The following is an 18,023-nucleotide window of genomic DNA, read 5'->3' as shown; positions in this document are numbered from 1 at the left end:
CACAGCTCCGAGTTTCAAGCGTTCCTGGCCTGTGGCTTTCTCGGCTTCTCGGTCTCTTTTTCTCTTTTCGCTTCGCTCTGTTCTCTAGTCGACCAGCTGTCGTCTCGTCTCGCTTTCGTCTCGCTTGTCTAGTCTCGCGCTCTTCGTCTTTGTCTCCTCTCCGCTCTGGTGGTCACCTCCACCTCTTCCATGCGGCAGACACTGACGGCCCTGCTCAAGCGCACTGGCGACACAACTCTTTCGTTTTCTTCCTCTGGATAGCTCTCGTACTGCTCTTCGTCAAAACCCATCAAACCCTCACAACATCACAAAATTGCAATAACCTCGAACAACACTGCGAAAAGGACGAAAACCCAGACATCTTTCTATCTTACTCTCTCTACCTAATATGTACGATATAATACTCGGCGTAGCAGGGCCCTATCTCGCCTACCCTCTCCTGTCGCCCCGGTCCCTTCGGCTTTTCACCCAGCTCGACCTCGGCGGCATTGTTCAACCCACCGTTCTCCTTGTCCTGCCTCTTGTCGAGTTCCAACGGCTCAATGGTCCGCTCTTCTGAGGATATCGCGGACATCCTTCTTCGACTACGCCAAGCATGTCGATGCATCATCCTGCGTTGTTGGAGGCATTCATATGGTACGTTTGCTAGTCCGACAGCAATGTTTCGCTTGCTCACCCCATATAGCCTCCGGCCACGTTCACCCTCAAGCCGTCACCTCGTCAAGCTCGGTGCTGCTTACCAGTTAACCCATGGATCGTCTTCCAAGTTCTCCCTCTCGTCGAACCCCAACGGCTCAATGGCCTGTTCGTCTGAGGACTTGGAGGATGCCCTTCTTCGACTACGTCAAACACGTCGACAGAATACAATCGGAAGCATAGCCAAGGTATGTATGTCTGCTAGCTTCGACAACTTCATCCACTCATCGCATATAGCTTTCGACCACGTCCACCCTCATTCCGTCACCTCGCCAACCTCGGTGCGGCATTCTCAAGCCGGCATTTCGTCAAGTTCGATGTCGCACATCAGTTCATCACCAGCAAGCTACTGCTCGAGGGCCCAACCTGTTCTGCAATATGTCTGTCCTTTCTACCGTCGATACCTCGGTCCAGCTGGACGTCTACACCAGCTTCCAAGACCACGACCGTCCCATTTCTGCAGGCCTCCGGAGTCGTCGCCGGAGTGCTCTGGGAAGTTGTTCGCGTCACGTCCATCCGTTCGATGGTCGGCATACTGCAGCACCGCTCTCCGAGTCCCAACCTCACTGGCTCATCAGGTTCCTCTCCTTCTCGTCCATATCTCGTTTCTCTGCGTAATCGTCGTCAAGGTTCTTCCGGCTCTTCCTCGCTCATCTCCTCGACGCGCAACCGCCATCGAGGTCCTTCTGGCTCATTCCTTAGCTCGACCTCCTCAACATTTTTTTTACCAATCGTGCAGAGGCCAATTCGTCGTCCGGTTTCTCTTCTCACTCTGTTCATCCACGACCACCGCACTGGTCCCTCCGGCTCGACACCTAGCTCGACCTCCGCGACAACCTTCTCCTATTCCACCGGCTGCGTTCCACGACGTCGGTCAGGCGCCGACCGACTTCAAGCTCGTGTGTTCTCTGAACGCTGCCGTTTCTCGAGGGTCTTCACCACCCACCGCCGATGTCCCGCCGTATGTCAAGCAGACCCCGTTCATGGTCTCCACGGCGCGGTACTTCGACTATCAAGACCCTCTGTCCATTTGAGCCACCCCTCCACCAGCACTCGGGCACGCTCTCGCTATCTCGCAGTCTCAACGGTCACACTGCGACCTAGTGAGCGCGTGTTCGGACGTTGATCCGCGTACCTCCTCGTCATCCAAGCCCGACATCCCGACCGTCTTCGCCCGACTAGCGTTCACGTTCGACGATCCTCGGCACTCCCGACTCTTGAGCACCATAGGCGGCTTGGCGACCGCCTTGTGGACTGTTCTTCGTCCACGTTCTCCTTCGTGATGTCTTGTTTCGTAACATCAGTATGTGCTCATGTTCACTCAAGTGACACTATTTCTCACCTCACTCACAGACCTCATCGTGCGGCCCATAGCGCGCGATCGCTGCTATGTCCTCGAAGTGCCTGCATCCGCTCGCATGGGGCGCATACACCAGCACCGTTCATCCCGCGAACTTCCGTCCATTCAAGTTCGCTACGAGCTCATCCTTTCCGACTGGCACAAGATCGTCCGGATCGACTCTCCTCGTCCATCCCGTGTCTTCATCTCTAGGCAGCATAAGCAACTACGCATATGTCTGTCGAGGGAAGAAAGATGCACCCACCGTCCCCTCAGGCGTTCCAGCCTCGCTCGGACTTGCTCATTGTTTCCCCCTTGCATCTGGTGAGTACTTCATCCACTTCAGTACAGTCCAGTCACTGATATATCCTGCGCAGACTCGAAATCAGCCCGACAAGAGTGCAAGCTTGTCGTTCTGACGGAGAGAATGATGCCCCTCCGCATCCCCTTCTGTGCACGGAAGACGACGCGGGGTATTCATGCAGCGTACCTAGTCGGAGGTCGACCTCCGACTCGGCGGCTGCAGCGTGTAAACGCCCGGTGCAGGTACGTCTCTCCGCTCATTCCCAGTTGCGCAAACAGTCAACTCGATTATCGTGTCCAGGTATAGTCTGCACCCTCCAAAAGGGCTTCGTCTTCCACTACCGAAGACATCTGAAGCCCTCCACCCACGGCACCACCACTGTGCCGCTAACAAGACCGCTTATGCGGCACCAGCCATTGGACCCACTACTCCCAAGCTGGACGCTTTCGTCAATCCTATCGTAGCACGACGACGCGGCCTGTCACCGTCCACGATCAGGACCCCACCCTCCTTCGCGGGCGTACTCAGTAAGCACACTTCTTCTCATCGTTGACGGTTTTTGTCTTACCTCCAGCGTAGACATGCAACCCCTTGGCGAAGGGGTTCTCGCTGGGTACCACCCCGCTTCGCTCTGCGCTGTGCGAAATACGACGCCCCGTCATCTGCCGCCCTTCCATCCCCAGCACGCCGTCGCCGGTCGACAGTGTGCATGTGGTGTGGAGGGTCGGAGGCCCAGACGACCCGGTGTAATTGGTGTACTATCACCCTCAGTATTTACTGGTCTCTCTTTTGTCCTTGTTCATGTAGGGCACGGGACTGGTGGCGGACGCGCTGCCAGGACCATGTTGAGTTACGCTGCAAATTTAGTCTATTTTCACAGTGACTTTATTGAGGGCGGGTGGTCTAGAAGCTCAACGAACATACACCTGGGTCGTATGCCCTCGCCCAACCAGAGCTGGTGTTGGAGTCACTGATCTCCAACGCCTTGCAAGAGCAGCGCGGCCGGCTCCAACATGAGAGGTTTCGATCCAGTTCCATTGATACATCCAAACTTATACAATCCAGAAACACAAAGCGCAGATCCACGTACTACAGACTACAGTCTACAGACCGCACCCCTCTCTACTCATCGTCAAACACCAAAGCACGGACCTCGATCGACTGACGGTGCGGCGCGTCCTTACGCGCCGTCGGGTCTGGGAACGCCGTGTGCGGCGTCAGGCGCGCTTTGTCCTCCTCTGAGTCGAAGCACTTGATCAGGATCACCTCCTCCGGCGTCTGGTCCGAGAGGTAGTACCACTTGTGGTTCGGGTTGTAGCGCACGCTGTACGTGCTGCCCTCGCGGTGCGGGTAGATGAGCCGCGTCGACACGAGGTCCTTCTCGTCGAGGAAGCGCCAGTCGGAGACCGCGAGCGGGTGGTGCGCGACGGGGTTCTCGATGGGCCGCCAGACGTTAATGATGCGCACGCGCGACTTGAGCAGGCGGTCTGCGTCTTCGGGGAGGTGGTACTTGACGCGGTTCACGCTCGCCTGGTAGGTCTGGTCGATGTGCACGCGCTCCTGCGGCGGGTGTCAGCATTTCGCCCGAAGGTTAGAAGGTTCAAGAGTGCACTAACCGCCGGGCCACGGTTTCCAGGACCCTCCTCAGTAGAATCTCCGGGCTTGCGGCGCCTGGTGTGTGTCGTCAGCAACGGATCCTCGGCGGTGGTTATGAAATGTAAACATACCTGATGGTGTGGTCGAAGATGAAGACGCGCTTCGCGCCCGCGACCTTCTTCAAGAGCTCCTCGACCTCGGGGTAGTACTTCTCCTTGATGCGCTCGTCGTTGTCGAACGCGCTCTCGACGCTCGGCCACTTGACGAACTGGAAGCCGTTCTTGTCGAGCGTGAGCTCCTCCTGGCTCGTGCGGGCGTCGCGGATGGTCACGGGGTAGGGCTCCCCGCCGACGTTGGTGCGGGGCTTGTCTGCCGGGGGCTCGACGTATGAATAGGGCGCCTCGGTCGAGCCGTCGAGCGGCACATAGTAGTTGAGCGTGGTCGGGATGTCGCGGGGTGCGAGTGCTGCTGCGGTGGCCATTTCTGCTGGGCTGAAAGTGCTGGTGTCGTGCGGTGAAGGCTAGCAAGCGGAGTGAAGATGGTGCTGTGGGACAGGCTCCGCATGTATATATACTGGCTCGCTGCGAAGCCGGTGCCAGTGCGCTCCTCCTCCGCAGACTCGGAGGTCTTGCTTTCTAATCGTCTCGCTCAGTCAGCATGGTGGATAGAAACGGAGACACCTCCGAGCTCGAGACCCCTGCGCAGAATTCTAGCACCATACGGGGAAGATATGAGGCAGCCATTTAGTGTCGCCGGGAGGTAAACGCTGCTTTCTAAGGATGTGCGCCCGCGAAGAATCAAGTGTCGCCATACCGAACGCCTGTGACGCAAGACGATAGTGACTATGTTTTCGAGCCTGTTCAGGATGCGGGGACTTACTGTGGCATGGTCAGCTGCTGTGCTAAAAGAGGACTGCCCGACGAGCAAGCAGCAAGGACCATCCTTGGGTTGACTATGGCCGATCGGTGGGTGGAAGACGTCAAAACATATCCCGACGCCAAGACATGGTGGATTCAGGCTCTCCCTTCGAATGCTGTTCACGCCTCGGAACCTTTGGATCTCTCGGTGGTTGCCCACGCGTGCTGTGCATTGTTACATATAACTTACATGCGCCCATCACCACGAGCCGTACTGTCCTATGTATCCCAGGACCTCCCCCTCAGTCTCATCTTCGTTGCTCTCGACGCGGTCTGGGGAGTACCCGTTGGCCCCTACACTGCTAGAGCTGAGCTCTGCGGAACTGCTGGCCGCGTGGCCTAGTGAGAGGCTCGATAGCGAGGGCGCAGGCCCATGTCGCCTCTGGACGTCGATGTCCAAAGAGTAGCGCGTGACCTCCCCAACGTCCGACAGCAACGCGAATCGCAGCGTGACTGTGGCCGACGCGCTCTTGAAAGCCTTCGCGCCATCTTCCCAAGCACGGATGTGCCTCTTCACGTACGCGCCGCGCTTGCCCGGGGTACTGGAAGACGCGCCCCGACCAGACGCGCACACCGTCGCGCTAAGCGACCACTGCGGGGCTCGCTCGGAATGTGTTTGCCGAGAGTGCGCACAGCAGCGCGTTTGGCAGAAGCACAGCCCGAGGTGTATGCTTGCCTCCTTCCGACCATCCGCGTCAACGAGGACGAGCGTCGTGTCTTCGTCATGCTCGTTGTCGAAGATCCACGGACCGGCCATGGTTTCGTCGTCGTCCCCATCGCGCTGCAGGACGTATCCGGCGCGTTGAAGACGGGTGCGCACCCATGGGAGCAGCTCGACCGTGCACGGACCGAAGTAGTCTGCGTGTCTTGGCGCGAGGTCGGGGACAAACTCGTGATGGGGGAGGCGATAGGGGACGTAGACGGTGGTCATGCACGATTGGGAGAGATGTTGCGTCGATAGGGTGATTGCGCGGTAGCGGCTGAATGTGGTTTCCCCCGTCTTCTCCCCTACGCTGGCCGCAGCCCTGACGTATTGTCCGACGAGGTGCACGAGCGACTGTGGCTGGGGCGTCAAGAAGAGGACGATCAAACAGTCTGATCTGGACGTCGTGCGACATGCGAGGATGGCAAGAAGCGTGGTTTTGGGTCCGACGGAGATAGTGAGAACGGGGACACGCATTCGCATGCCGCTGTTCGTCACTGTGTACTCGGGAGGATGGAAGGGGACTCCGATTATGGCTGCGAATTCTTCGGGGCGAAGGGGGATAACGTCTCCGGATTGCGCGAACGCGCGAGCGGACGAAGCGAGCAGGCGGTTTTGCTCCCACTCTTCCTCGTGCATGCCGTTGTGGACAACCGAGGGTGAGAGAACGCAGTCCGGGTCAGAGGAAGGTTGTTCGAGTAGACGGTTGTCAAGGATGTCGCCCCACGCGAGGATACTCTGGTCATTGCTCCGCTTGAGGATTTCCTCTTGCAGGCGAACGAATGCATGCCGCCCTTCGCCGTAGATCGTCGGCATATTGACACCGAAAATGCCCATGAGCGCGTACGCCTCGTCCTCGATGCGCGTGGTGAACCGCCTAGCGGCCCAGGACATCCGGCGCGCGATGCTCACCGAGTCCAGCGCCTGCTCGCGAGTGAGTACGTCGCGGTCGATCCCGGTTATTTCCTCGATGACGCCCGCGAAGGAAGCCTTCGTTCCGAGTGGAAGCCATTCCGCTGAGACAAAGACGACGCGGCTGGGCGCGATCAGTTCTTGCAGAGTCCATCCTCGGGTGAACCATTCGGACCCGCGGAAGGCGGAGTCGGCCTCGCGAGGGTCTTCGTCACCGGGTACGTCGTGGAGGAAGGCGTAGCAGATGGCGGCACGGGCGTACCATTGGTACATGGAGTTGATAGCCTCGGAAAGCTCCGCACTGCTGGTCTTGTCGATGCAGCACGTATCAATCCAGACCTTGCGGAAGCCATTCTTGCGTGCCAAGGCACAGAATCCGCGGATCTTCGGGCAGAGCTCCTGGATTGCGAGCGCATCTGGAGACGGGCGTGTCGAGGAGGAAGCAATGTGGGCGTGTAGAGCCGCCGCGGTAAGCCTCTGGACGTCCTGGAATGTCTGCTCGCCGGGTCCAACCTTGACCCACACGTGGGACAAGATGGCATAACCAGGGAAGGGGACATCCTGAGGGTTGGCGACATGTTCGAACTGAGCGGTGTAAGTGTCGAGGAGCCACATGTGTTGTCGCGGATAGTAGACGGGCTGAAGATAGTTCAAGGTATACCAGAGAGGACCTTGCTCACCGAGGCGGCATCGTTTGAGAGGAAGTCTTCTGCCTTCCTACCATTATATCTAGCTTCTCACCCTTGATAGCCTTCACCCATGGCCACGAAGGCTACTCTGCCCCGCTGCCAATCAACTATGACTGTAGCAGACGTCGGTGCATTGCCTTCTACTAAGTATGCCTGCGGCTAGCCGAATGCCGATCCCGCTCAGGGAGAGCTGTGTCATATTGAAGGCTGGACAGCACTGTGGGGTAAGTGATGTGGTTTCCAGGGCAGCAGGGAGCAGAAGAGCTGGGGAGGGCAGGCACAAGAGGCTGCGGGCGCAGATGCATTGCTGGTCGAGATGAAAGAAGTGCTACTGGGAGCGCCTAACATTATTTAGCAGTCTCAATGGGCGCCTACTCCCGCCGCACGGCTTGGAGGGATATATCACACTTGCCGAGCCTGCCAGCCTGTCTCTCCCCCCCACCCAGCTCTCTGTCCGACATACGAACGCACCATGTCCGACACCGCTGGCTGCAGAATTCTCGTCATATCTCCCTCCGCGAGCCGTGCTCACCAGTTCGTGGAACGTATGCACCACCTTCGCATCGCCTCCTCGTCCCACGCCCAATGATCCCCCAGGTATCCAGGCGCTCTCCGCTTCTCGTACAGCATCCCCCGACGGTGTGGCTCAGTCCACGGAGGCGACAGAGGCCGACCCTAGTCTGCGCACATCCGTTACGTCGACTATCGGCCCTGGCAATAATCCGCTGTCTGCGGGAAGCAGTACCAGCGTCCCTTGGACAATCGTGAACAAGTACTACACTGCGGACGTTCACTTCGAGACACATGAGTTCGAGCACTTCAGGGTACATCATGCCATCGGTGTGCCGGCGGTGATCTACGTGTGGGGACCGGGCGAGGTGAGTGCCTGCTTCTTCCCGATCGAGGTCCCATGCGGTATTCATGGGCGCACTCATCAGCCGTACAAAGAACACATCCCAGAGATTGCCACTAAGATCCAGCATTATGATCCCGAGGTGTCTCTGGCGGTGCGATTTGGCGACAGTGTATCGGTCTCTGCTTCCGCTGCACCACTAAGCACCGAAGACGATGGCCTCGACGAGTTTTTGTCCACTCACGGCTTTGAGTTCGTCGAAGGCGAGCGATCGTACCGCCGCCCAACACAAGATCGTGACAGGCATTCTGACGATGAAGACTCGGGTACGTCTTCGTTGGACTGACGAAGACGTCTGCTTCTCATTCTGTTCTCTTCAGCTATCCCTGGTCTACCCCGCGTTATCGATGCGCTCAGCACGATTATGTGGCCCTCCATCGTCCAGTCCCAGACAACGCGACAACGCAAATCCCGCGCCCGTGAACTCCTCGGCTGGGCGCTGGAGGAGGAGGCCGACGACGGTCTCCGCGCACTCATCGCGGACCCCTCCGCTTCCTCCGCAGACCCGACCGAGGCCATCGCTGCCGCTGCTGCGAACGCGCGCAAGAGCCGCATGCAGCGCGAGATGGAGGAGCTCGAGCGCTGGCTAGGGGACGAGGAGGCCGGGTCAGGGTTACAATACACGCGCAACAGCACCGATGGCAAGGTGCCAGAACGCGTCGGGGAAGTGGAGGCGGGGAAGATGCAGGCGTGGGTCACCAGCGCCCCAGTGCACTCCGCGGAGGGATGGGAGGACATGACGACCCCTCCTGCTATTCGTACGCCCCGGCCAGATGACGAGAGCTACCACGCTGCAGCCAGCGCAGAGCACGGGTTCGAGGACGATTTCGCGGACTTCGTCTCCGTCACCTCCGATTCAAACCTCCACCTGCCCCAGCATGGCTTCGGGTCCGGTTTCGGACACAGGGACGATCGGCTGCTAGAAGTCAGCTACGACACCGCTAGGCTCACGCCGATGCACACAGGCGCGTCGTACCGCTCGCTCACATCCATCTCCGACTTTGGGGGCGATGAGAGCGTGTTCGTCGAGCGAGACGCACTACACTCAAGCGGGTACGGTGCTCTTGGCGACGAGGATGGCGACGGAGACAACGACCCCGACCTGCCATCCCGCGCGGAGATCCTGGAGACCTCCCGCAGGCTGTTCGGTGCCGCAGCTTTCGCACCCGCCTCCGAGTCTCACGCAGTGTCGCAACCGGTCGCTCAGTCCCCTCCATCTTCCGTACCAGCGTCTACCACGCACTCCCAAGAAGCTCCTGCTAGCTCTTCAAGTACTACCTCCACCCCGACACACCCCGCCAGCGCTACTACAGACGCAGACGCGGACACTTCCGCCGATCTCTCGCTGGACTCGGAGGATGGCGACGAGTCCTCGTTCGCCCCTTTCGACCTCTCGCGCGTGTTTAGCGCGCTGCAGGGCATGAAGGCTGAGATCGCGGGTATGGAGGACGAGGACGAGCGCCGACGCGCCGCGGCACGGGTTGCGCTGGGCTTGGTATATGGGCTTGAGGCTCAGCGCGACGGCCAGGAGCCGTAAGCGTAAGGAGCATGTTGGCCTGTGGCCATTGTTTTAGGTCGACAAGCAGGTCATGGATTGGATTCGTTTCTACTGCTACGTCCTGTGCCATGTGTGCATGTTCCTTCTTGCAGGCTGGGATGCTAAGACGGCGGCAATGGCTGTGCAATGAGAAACAGCAGATCGCAAGCGACCCTCGAGGAACCGCAAGCGTGTCGTCTGGTCGTAGGTGCTTCCAAAGAAGGGTCTTCACACATATCCCGACGAACATCGCACTGATACGGTCTCGGCCAATACGTGTGTAAGAGAAGCGCCTGGTGCTTGGAGAGCAGCTCGCGCGATGTTTGCTCTCACAGCTCACTCGAACTCACTGCGCATCCGCCACAGGTGAAGTCTTCTGCCCGCTTCCGAGCCCGAGAGCCACATTAATAACGACCATTTGTAGTTTGGCGGTCCACCTGACCCTAATCCCATGTCTAAACAAAGGCCGGGGAACAAACTCGTCCATCTTGCGTCACCGGCGTTCTGGATGGCGACACCCGTCCCCGCGCGCACTCCCCCGCAATACGCGGCGCTAGCGCCCTCAGAGCACCGAATCCCTGCCTCATTGGGACCGCGGATGGTGCGAGGACGCCGCGCGAGGGGCTCGAGCGTGGCAATCCTCTCCTTTTGCGCACAGAGATGACTGAGCACTGGCTTATCGAGCCGGGGATGAGCAAGCACTGGGCCGGGTCCGTCCCAGTGGGACGCGCATCGGGGCCTGTGGGCGGGGTACGGCACTGACATGCAGCTTCGGGGCGGGAGAGGATATATAGTGCGCGGTGGGATGCGTATTCGCCATCATCTTCCGTTCTTCCGTCGACTCGCACAGCACCACAGCGTAAGACCCAGTCTCCACCACCACTACTAGCAAAGAATGGCCACCGCGAGCGTCCTCACCCCGCACGACATCCCGACCACCCTCAACTACTACGCGCCGGTCGGCGACGAGGCGCCGTACCAGTACGTGCAGGAGCCGCCTGCGGGCAAGCCGTCGACGAACATCGGCACGGACCCACAGCCGGTGCTCGTGCACGACGCGCGCGGGCACGAGTCCGAGTTCTCGCTCGACCAGAACGGGTTCCAGTACGTGCAGTGGCCGAGCGTCGAGAGCGAGTTCAACGACGAGGAGCGCATCAAGGAGAAGTACTACCCCGAGGTCGAGGAGATCCTGAAGAAGGTCGCAGGCGCGAAGCGCGTCTTCATCTTCGACCACACCATCAGGTACGCCCTCTGCCGCCCTTCTGCGCACAGCGCGGATGCAGGTCGTTAACCATACCGTTCGTATCATTTAGGAGCAAGCAGGTGCAGGAGGTCACGAATGACAAGCCGGTGACCTACCGCGGCCCCGTTGTACGTCTACCTCCCAACTCAGCCCGCCCCTGCCGGCGCAGCCCCTCACACAACCTACAGGAGCGCGTACACATCGACCAGACGTACAACGCGAGCGTGAACCGCGTCAAGTACCACCTACCCGAAGACGCCGACCGCCTGCTCAAGTCGCGCGTGCGCATCATCAACGTCTGGCGCCCCATCCACCACCCTGTCGCGCACAAGCCGCTCGCGGTCTCCGACTGGCGCTACCTCGCCCCGGAGGACCTCGTGTCCGTGCGCTTCATCTACCCGCACCGCGAGGGCAGCACGTACAGTGTGCGCTACAACCCGAACCACCGCTGGTACTACCTCTCGAACCAGACCCCGGAGGAGGTCACGCTCATCAAGTGCTACGACTCGGAGGAGGACCGCGCCCGCCTGACGCCGCACTCGGCGTTCCTCGACGCGACCGCCCCCAAGGACGCGCCGCACCGCGAGTCGATCGAGGTCCGTGCGCTGGTGTTTGATGACGAGTAGAGGGTGTACTTCATATGACCCACGTTTGTACTGATGTTTCTGGATTGTTTGAACTTGGCTGTACCAATGGAATAGGATCGGAACCTCATCGATGTTGACCTTGACACGCGAAAGGTATCGACACTAGCACTGCCCATGCCGGAGCTATTGAAATGGGAAAGCAGGTCTCAGGTGCCTGTTCGATGAGATTTTCTATCTGGAATTTGGTTCGCCGAACTTTGAGATCACTCGCATTCACATCGCCAAGATCACTTGAAAACACGGCTAGATTTTGCAGCGTAACTCAACATGGTCCTGGCAGCGCGTCCACCACCAGTCCCGTGCCCTACATGAACTAGGACAAAGGAAAGACCAGTAAATACTGAGGGTGATAGTACACCAATTACACCGGGTCGTCTGGGCCTCCGTCCTCCATCCCACTCGCACACTGTCGGCCGGCGACGGCGTGCTGAGGATGAAAGGGCGGCAGACGACGGGGGCGTCGTATCTTGCACAGTGCAAAGCGAAGCGGGTAGCATCCAGCGAGAACTCCTTCGCCAAGGGGTCACATGCCTAACATGGCCGTCAGTTAAAGATGAACAAATGTAAGGTGGAGAGCAACTCACCGGGTACGCCCGCGAAGGAGGGTGGGTTCCTGATCGTGGACGGCGACTGGCCATATCACCGCGCCACGGTAGAATTAACGAAAGCGTCCAGCTTGGGAGTAGTGGGTTCAATTGCTGGTGCCGCGGAAGCGGTCTTAGTAGCGGCACAGTAGTGGTGTCGTGGGTGAAGGGCTTGCAATGTCTTCGGTAGTGGAAGACGAAGCCCTTTTGGGTGGGGGTTGCAGGCTATACCTGCATACGATGATAGTGAGCCATTTGCGCAACTAGGATGGGCGATACGACGTACCTGCACCGGACTTTTACACGCTGCAGCCGCCTTGTCGCAGATCGACCTCCGACAAGGTACGCCGCATGAAAACTCCGCGTCGCCTTCCGTGCACAGAAGAGGATGCGGAGGGGCACCGTTCTCTCCGTGAGAACGACAAGGATGCACCCTTGTCGGGCTGAGTTTGAGTCTGCGTAGGAAATATTAGTGACTGGATCGTACTAAACCAAATAAAGTGCTCACCAGATGCGAGGGGAAAATAATGAACAAGTCCGAGCGATGCTGGAACGCCTGACGGGACAGCGAGTGCGCCTTTCTGCCCCAGGCAGACATATGCGTGAAGGCTTATGTTGCCTAGAGTCGAAGGCACAGGATGGACGAGGCGAGCTGATCCGGACTGGAGGGACAAGCTCGGGGCGAACTTGAATGAACGAGCATTCGCGGGATGAACGGTGCCAGAGTATTGCGCCTCATGCCGGCAGATGCAAGCACTTCTTCGTGGAGGACATAACGGCGATCGCGCGCTGTGGGCCGCGCGATGGGGTCTGCGAATAAAATGAGAACGAATTGTCTCTAGACCCGATATAAGCACATACCGATGTTACGAGACAAAACATCAAGAAGGACAACGTGACCGAGGAACGGTCCACAAGGCGGTCGCCAAACCGCCTAGGGTGCTCAAGAGTCGGGAGTGCCGAGAATCGTCAGCCGTGAACGCTAGTCGGGCGAAGACGGCCGGGATATCGGGCTTGGATGACGAGGAGGTACGCGGATCAACGTCCGAACACGCGCTCACTATACCGCAGTGTGACCGTTGAGACTGGGAGATAGCGAGAGCGTGCCCGAATGCTGGTGGAGGGGTGGCTCAAATGGACAGAGGGTCTTGGTTAACGAGAGGTGCCGCGCCGTGGAGACCAAGAGCGGGGTCTGCTTGACATACGGCGGGACATCGGCGGTGTGTGGTGAAGACCCTCGAGAAACGGCAGCGTTCAGAGAACACACGAGCTTGAAGTCGGTCGGCGCCTGATCGACGTCGTGGAACGCGGCCGGTGGAAAAGGAGAAGATTGTCGCGGAGGTCGAGCTGGGTGTCGAGCCGGAGGCACTAGTGCGGTGGTCGTGGATGGACACAGTGCGTGGAGAAGCTGGACGACGAATTGGCTTCTGCACGATTGGAAGGGGGAAACGTTGAAGAGGTCGAGCTAAGGAATAAGCCAGAAGGGCCTCGGTGGAAGTTGCGCGTCGAAGAGATGAGCGAGGAAGAGCCGGAAGAACCTCAACGACGGTTACGCAGAGAAACGGGATATGGATGAGAACGGGCGGGAACCAGTGAGCCAACAGTGTTGGGACTCGGAGAGCAGTGCTGCAATATGCCGACAGTCGAAGGGGTGGACGTGACGCGAACTACTTTCCGGAGCGCTCCGGCGACGACTCCGGAGGCCTGCAAAAGTGGGACGGTCGTGGTCTTGAAAGCTGGTGTAGACGTCCAGCTGGACCAGGGTATCGACAGTGGAAAGGACGGACATGTTACAGAACAGGTTGGGCCCTCGAGTACTGGCTTGCTGGTGATGAGCTGATATGCGGCATCGAACTTGACTAAATGCCGGCTTGAGAATGCCGCACTGAGGTTGACGAAGTGACGGAATGAGGGCGAACGAGGTCAAAAGCTATATGCGATGAGTGGGCGAAATGATATCGAAGCTAGCAGACATACCATAGCAATGCTTCCGATGAGCCTCCATCGACGTGCTTGACGTAGTCGAAGAAGGGCATCCGCCAAGTTCTCAGAAGAACGGGCCATTGAGCCGTTGGGGTTCGACGAGAGGGAGAACTTGGAAGACGAGCCATGGATGAGTTGATAAGCGGCACCGAGCTTGTCGAGGTGGTAGCTTGAGAGTGGACGTGGTTGGGGGCTATAGTATGCGGTGAGTAAAGGGAAATCTCGCTGTCGGAGTGTCAGACGTACCGTATAAATGCCTCCAACAACACAGGATGATGCGTCGACATGCTTGGCGTAGTCGAAGAAGGGTGTCCGCGATGTCCTCAGAAGAGCGGGCCATTGAGCCGTTGAGGCTCGACGAGAGGGAGGACAAGGAGAACGGTGAGGTGAAGGAGGTCGCCGGGGTCGAGCTGGGTACCAAGCCGTAGGGACCGGGGCGACAAGGGAGGGTGGGCGAGATCGGGCCTGCTACGGTATCGTATCGTACATATTAGGTGGAGAGAAAGTAAGATAAAAGAAGTCTGGATTTTCGTCCGTTTCGCAGTGTTGTTCGAGGTTATTGCAATTTTGTGATGTTGTAAGGGTTTGATGGATTTTGACGAGGAGCAGTACGAGAGCTATCCAGAGGAAGAAAACGAAAGACTTGTGTCGCCAGTGCGCTTGAAGAGGGTCGCCAGTGTCTGCCGCATGGAAGAGGTGGAGGAGAGGTAACTACCAGAGCGGAAGGGAGACAATGACGACGAGCGCGGGACTAGACAAGCGAGACGAGAGCGAGACGAGACGACAGCTGGTCGAGTAGAGAGAAAAGAGCGAAGCAAGAGAGAGGAAAAGAGAGACCGGAGAAGTCGAGAAGCCACAGGCCAGGGACGCTTGAGACTCGGAGCTGTGCTGCTGGTCGACCGTCGAAGATATGGATATGATTGACATCGTCGTCGACGACCTCGACCCCGGATGAGCGGATGGTGGTGCACGGTCTATTGCTCTTGAGTGGCGGCTGACCTATGGGGGAAGGGTACCCAGGATGACGCTACTCGCGGTCAGTAGGAGTACCGACAGCTAATGCAGGCATGACATACCCCAGGAACCCCTCCGTCTAGTAGATGAACAATCCTTCGTCGGCGTGCTTGACTTGGCAAACGAAGGAAGTCTTGCAAGGGTGGGCCATTGAGCCGTTGGAACCCAGACAAGATCCACAGCACCAGCAACCTTGATGTCCGAGTATCGCACGCCATTGAGCATACTATGCCGGAGCAGATGGGTAGTGTCGGAGGCAGAGTCACCTCATACGACACCGAGCGCGAGAGAGGGAGACATGAGGAAGGGGTCGCCAGTCCTGAGGGGAAGGGTGACCGTCGAGAACGAAGGGACGATGAGGTCCAACTAGCAGCGGCAGCCGTTCTGTATACCCAAGGGGAGGCTGGCGAGGCTGACGATCTGCAGAGACCGATCGTGGTCAGCCCACGTTCTTTGGCGCAGGAGGTTCAATTCGATGTTGGACCGGGCATCATGCTAGTCAGAGCCGCGAGCAATATTGAACTGCCTAGGCCACTGATGGTCCTATTTTCTGAAGAAAACACAAGCTGAGAGAACCACGAGAGGAGATGAGCGGAGGAGATGACGGTGCACAACGAATCCCGACCCCTCCCTCGATCGAGAGGGTCTGCGCAACATCCAGCACGGCCCCGCGTGGGCTTCTCGCCCCGTGACCGCGTCTTCATGTGGTTCTTCGTGCCATCTCAGCGTCGTGCTTCTAATTTCTGCGTGTACAAGCATCAGCCTTCCGAGTCGATGCATCGTCCCAGCAAATCTGACAGCGAAGTTTAGTGAACTCACCACGACCCGAAAGCAGTTGTCCCCACCCGACGCCGGCGTTCATACACACCTGCCCATCCGGGACAGTACTACGCACGCGGTACGGTGGCACGGCCGCAACCTCCGACGTGCGTGCGGCAGCCCCCAAAATGCACGGCTCCCACTCGCGCGGTCGCCCGCCCGATGGCATCTGCGCCGTATCAGGCCAGGGGGGCCCTGCAGCCCGCATGCCTCCTCCATCCGGCAGGCACTCGCACCACCCACGCTCGATCGTGTTTCCGGAATGCTGTACGCGAAATGAAAGCCCCCCGCTTTTGGGCGGCGCGTCCTGAACCTGCGCTGTGGGTCGCGAATCTCGCGATCGGCGACAATTGAATGCATATGACGAGGCGCGTGGATGGACGCGACGGCGATCATGCGAACGGATGGGTATTGCGTGAATGCATTTCATTGGGAGGGCTGTGGTGGTAGTACGCGTATAGGAAACAAGGGGAAGAGGGCGAGGCAGATTGGACACGCCACTTCGGTATTTCGTACTACGATCCACGCCACGTACTTGGGGCGGTCGCTCGACGCAAGAAGGTCAGGAGACAAATACATCGTATCGTATTCGAGATTCAACGGAAACACAGAAACACAGCGAAGCACGACGCGCAAGAGTGAAGGCAGTTAAGGATACGGAAAACATAGAGCGGGGAGCGGGGCGGATCGGAGGATGGGGGAGGGCGAGTTGGGCGTGGCGGCTCGCGGCGGCGGGGACAAGAGTGGAGGGGAGCGAGGGGGAAGGTATGAACAAGAAGCGCGGACCAGTATGGAGAAGGGAACACGAGCAGCCGTCATGTACAGAGAGATTCGTCGTCGTCGTCATCATCATCATCAGGAGCAGGCGGTACCAAACAAGCGACCCAGGACACACCACGAGCAAGCCTTTGTCCATCCAGGCAGGGTCCGTGTGTCTTCCTGCCCAGCAATCCAAACACCTGCGACTCCCCGCGTCGTCGCCACCGCCCCTCGGGGCGCACTTCTCCTCGTCTTACCGTCTCGCGTACTGCTGGTTGCCGTGCTGCTGCACCGGCTGCCACGGGGTGCCCTGCATCCCTGGCTGCTGCCCAGGCGCGCCGCCTTCGTGGCCGAACCCAGGGTAGGGCTGTGGTGGCCCGCTGGGGTACCCTCCGTGTTGCTGCTGCTGGTGCTGAGGCGGCGCGTACATGTTCGGGTCGCCACCCGCGTTCGGCGGCGGTGGGTATCCCCCCGCGCCGGGCTGCGCGTACTGGGGACTTGTGGGCGTCGCCTGGCCCTGACGAGGTGAGTGCTCGAGGGGCATCTGCTGCACGCCAGGGATGGCGAGCGGTGGCGCGGCAGGCGGGATCGCGGTCGGGCGCTGGTGGGGCGACGTGCTCGGCCCGCCAGGCTGGTTCTGCGGCGCGCCCGCAGGTGCGCCCGCGTTGTTGTTCGCGGCACGAGCGCCCGCGGAGGACGACGCGCGCCGGCGCTTGCGGGGACGGTCAGACGCGTCGCCCGCAGCGGCAGGCGCGTCCTCGGCTTCCTCATGCGCGTCATCCTCCTTCTGCCCCGCGCCTGAGCCTATGGCGAGGCCGCCGGGGACATTGGGAGGGTGATGCATGGGCATGGAGGTGCGGTTGATGGGGGTACCGACGGGCATGGAAGAGGGTAGTTGGCCATGGGGCGCGTTGAGACATGCCTGGATGAGGTTCTTGCCCTCGGGCTGGGTAACGAGAGGCTGGAGCTTGGCAGTGGTGAAGGTGTAGACGAGACCGGTCTCGGACACGACAAGGAGAAGTACTTGGGTGCCGGTGAGGGTGGAGAGCTCGTACGCCTGCAAGCGACGGCAAAAGAGGCGAATAGGGCGCGCGGTGAGGATGGAGTGAACTCGCGCGCGGTGGAGGAGGAACGGACCTTTTTCATAATGCCCGCCTTTCGTTTTGAGAAGGTGATGTGACGTCTGGACTTGTCCTGGATGAATTCAATCTTGATCTTTCTCCTTCCGGCCTTCTTGTCGGATTTGGGCTTGTCATCGTCGTCGTCGTCGTCCTGGCCAGACTCGCCGGCGTCGGGGTCGTGGACGAAGCCGTCGTCTGCGGGGACGGAGGGGTCGTTGAGGTCGTGGCGGGCGCGCTTGGAGGACAT

General features: G+C 59.3%; 8 protein-coding genes across 8 annotated transcripts; 3 read left to right on the top strand and 5 right to left on the bottom strand.

Annotated features, from left to right (window-relative positions):
- Positions 1–595: 595 nt before the first annotated feature.
- TRAVEDRAFT_46415 (uncharacterized protein) lies at positions 596–1,730 on the top strand (the record flags this gene model as incomplete). Its single annotated transcript, XM_008039137.1, has 4 exons — positions 596–636; positions 686–884; positions 934–977; positions 1,436–1,730. The coding sequence occupies 4 exons, from the start codon at positions 596–598 to the stop codon at positions 1,728–1,730; spliced, it is 579 nt and encodes a 192-aa protein (XP_008037328.1).
- Positions 1,731–3,461: 1,731 nt separating this feature from the next.
- On the bottom strand, positions 3,462–4,416 carry TRAVEDRAFT_122153 (uncharacterized protein; the record flags this gene model as incomplete). Its single annotated transcript, XM_008039410.1, has 3 exons — positions 3,462–3,899; positions 3,956–4,010; positions 4,067–4,416. The coding sequence occupies 3 exons, from the start codon at positions 4,414–4,416 to the stop codon at positions 3,462–3,464; spliced, it is 843 nt and encodes a 280-aa protein (XP_008037601.1).
- A 635-nt stretch (positions 4,417–5,051) lies between these two features.
- On the bottom strand, positions 5,052–6,194 carry TRAVEDRAFT_19628 (uncharacterized protein; the record flags this gene model as incomplete). The annotated part of the gene is made up of 1 exon (XM_008038959.1): positions 5,052–6,194. The coding sequence occupies one exon, from the start codon at positions 6,192–6,194 to the stop codon at positions 5,052–5,054; it is 1,143 nt and encodes a 380-aa protein (XP_008037150.1).
- Positions 6,195–6,278: 84 nt separating this feature from the next.
- TRAVEDRAFT_86380 (HET-domain-containing protein) lies at positions 6,279–7,082 on the bottom strand (the record flags this gene model as incomplete). Its single annotated transcript, XM_008039409.1, has 2 exons — positions 6,279–6,863; positions 6,951–7,082. Coding segments are annotated over 2 exons (717 nt in total), but the record flags the coding sequence as incomplete, so codon positions are not given.
- Positions 7,083–7,601: 519 nt separating this feature from the next.
- On the top strand, positions 7,602–9,673 carry TRAVEDRAFT_28445 (uncharacterized protein). Its single transcript, XM_008039017.1, has 4 exons — positions 7,602–7,701; positions 7,754–8,034; positions 8,095–8,335; positions 8,390–9,673. Exons 1-4 carry the CDS (start codon positions 7,629–7,631, stop codon positions 9,604–9,606), a joined length of 1,812 nt encoding a protein of 603 aa, XP_008037208.1. The 5' UTR covers positions 7,602–7,628; the 3' UTR covers positions 9,607–9,673.
- Positions 9,674–10,501: 828 nt separating this feature from the next.
- On the top strand, positions 10,502–11,475 carry TRAVEDRAFT_122086 (uncharacterized protein; the record flags this gene model as incomplete). Its single annotated transcript, XM_008039408.1, has 3 exons — positions 10,502–10,848; positions 10,923–10,977; positions 11,038–11,475. 3 exons carry the CDS (start codon positions 10,502–10,504, stop codon positions 11,473–11,475), a joined length of 840 nt encoding a protein of 279 aa, XP_008037599.1.
- A 1,340-nt stretch (positions 11,476–12,815) lies between these two features.
- On the bottom strand, positions 12,816–14,350 carry TRAVEDRAFT_46410 (uncharacterized protein; the record flags this gene model as incomplete). The annotated part of the gene is made up of 5 exons (XM_008039136.1): positions 12,816–12,890; positions 12,942–13,014; positions 13,967–14,010; positions 14,058–14,256; positions 14,310–14,350. The coding sequence occupies 5 exons, from the start codon at positions 14,348–14,350 to the stop codon at positions 12,816–12,818; spliced, it is 432 nt and encodes a 143-aa protein (XP_008037327.1).
- A 3,209-nt stretch (positions 14,351–17,559) lies between these two features.
- On the bottom strand, positions 17,560–18,023 carry TRAVEDRAFT_120993 (SRF-TF-domain-containing protein; the record flags this gene model as incomplete). The annotated part of the gene is made up of 2 exons (XM_008039407.1): positions 17,560–17,712; positions 17,793–18,023. Coding segments are annotated over 2 exons (384 nt in total), but the record flags the coding sequence as incomplete, so codon positions are not given.

This window comes from Trametes versicolor, assembly GCF_000271585.1.
Source record: "Trametes versicolor FP-101664 SS1 unplaced genomic scaffold TRAVEscaffold_5, whole genome shotgun sequence".
NCBI classification, from domain to species: domain Eukaryota; kingdom Fungi; phylum Basidiomycota; class Agaricomycetes; order Polyporales; family Polyporaceae; genus Trametes; species Trametes versicolor.
The sequence above is the reverse complement of the archived record's forward strand: the minus strand, read 5'-3'. Positions and strand labels throughout refer to the sequence as shown.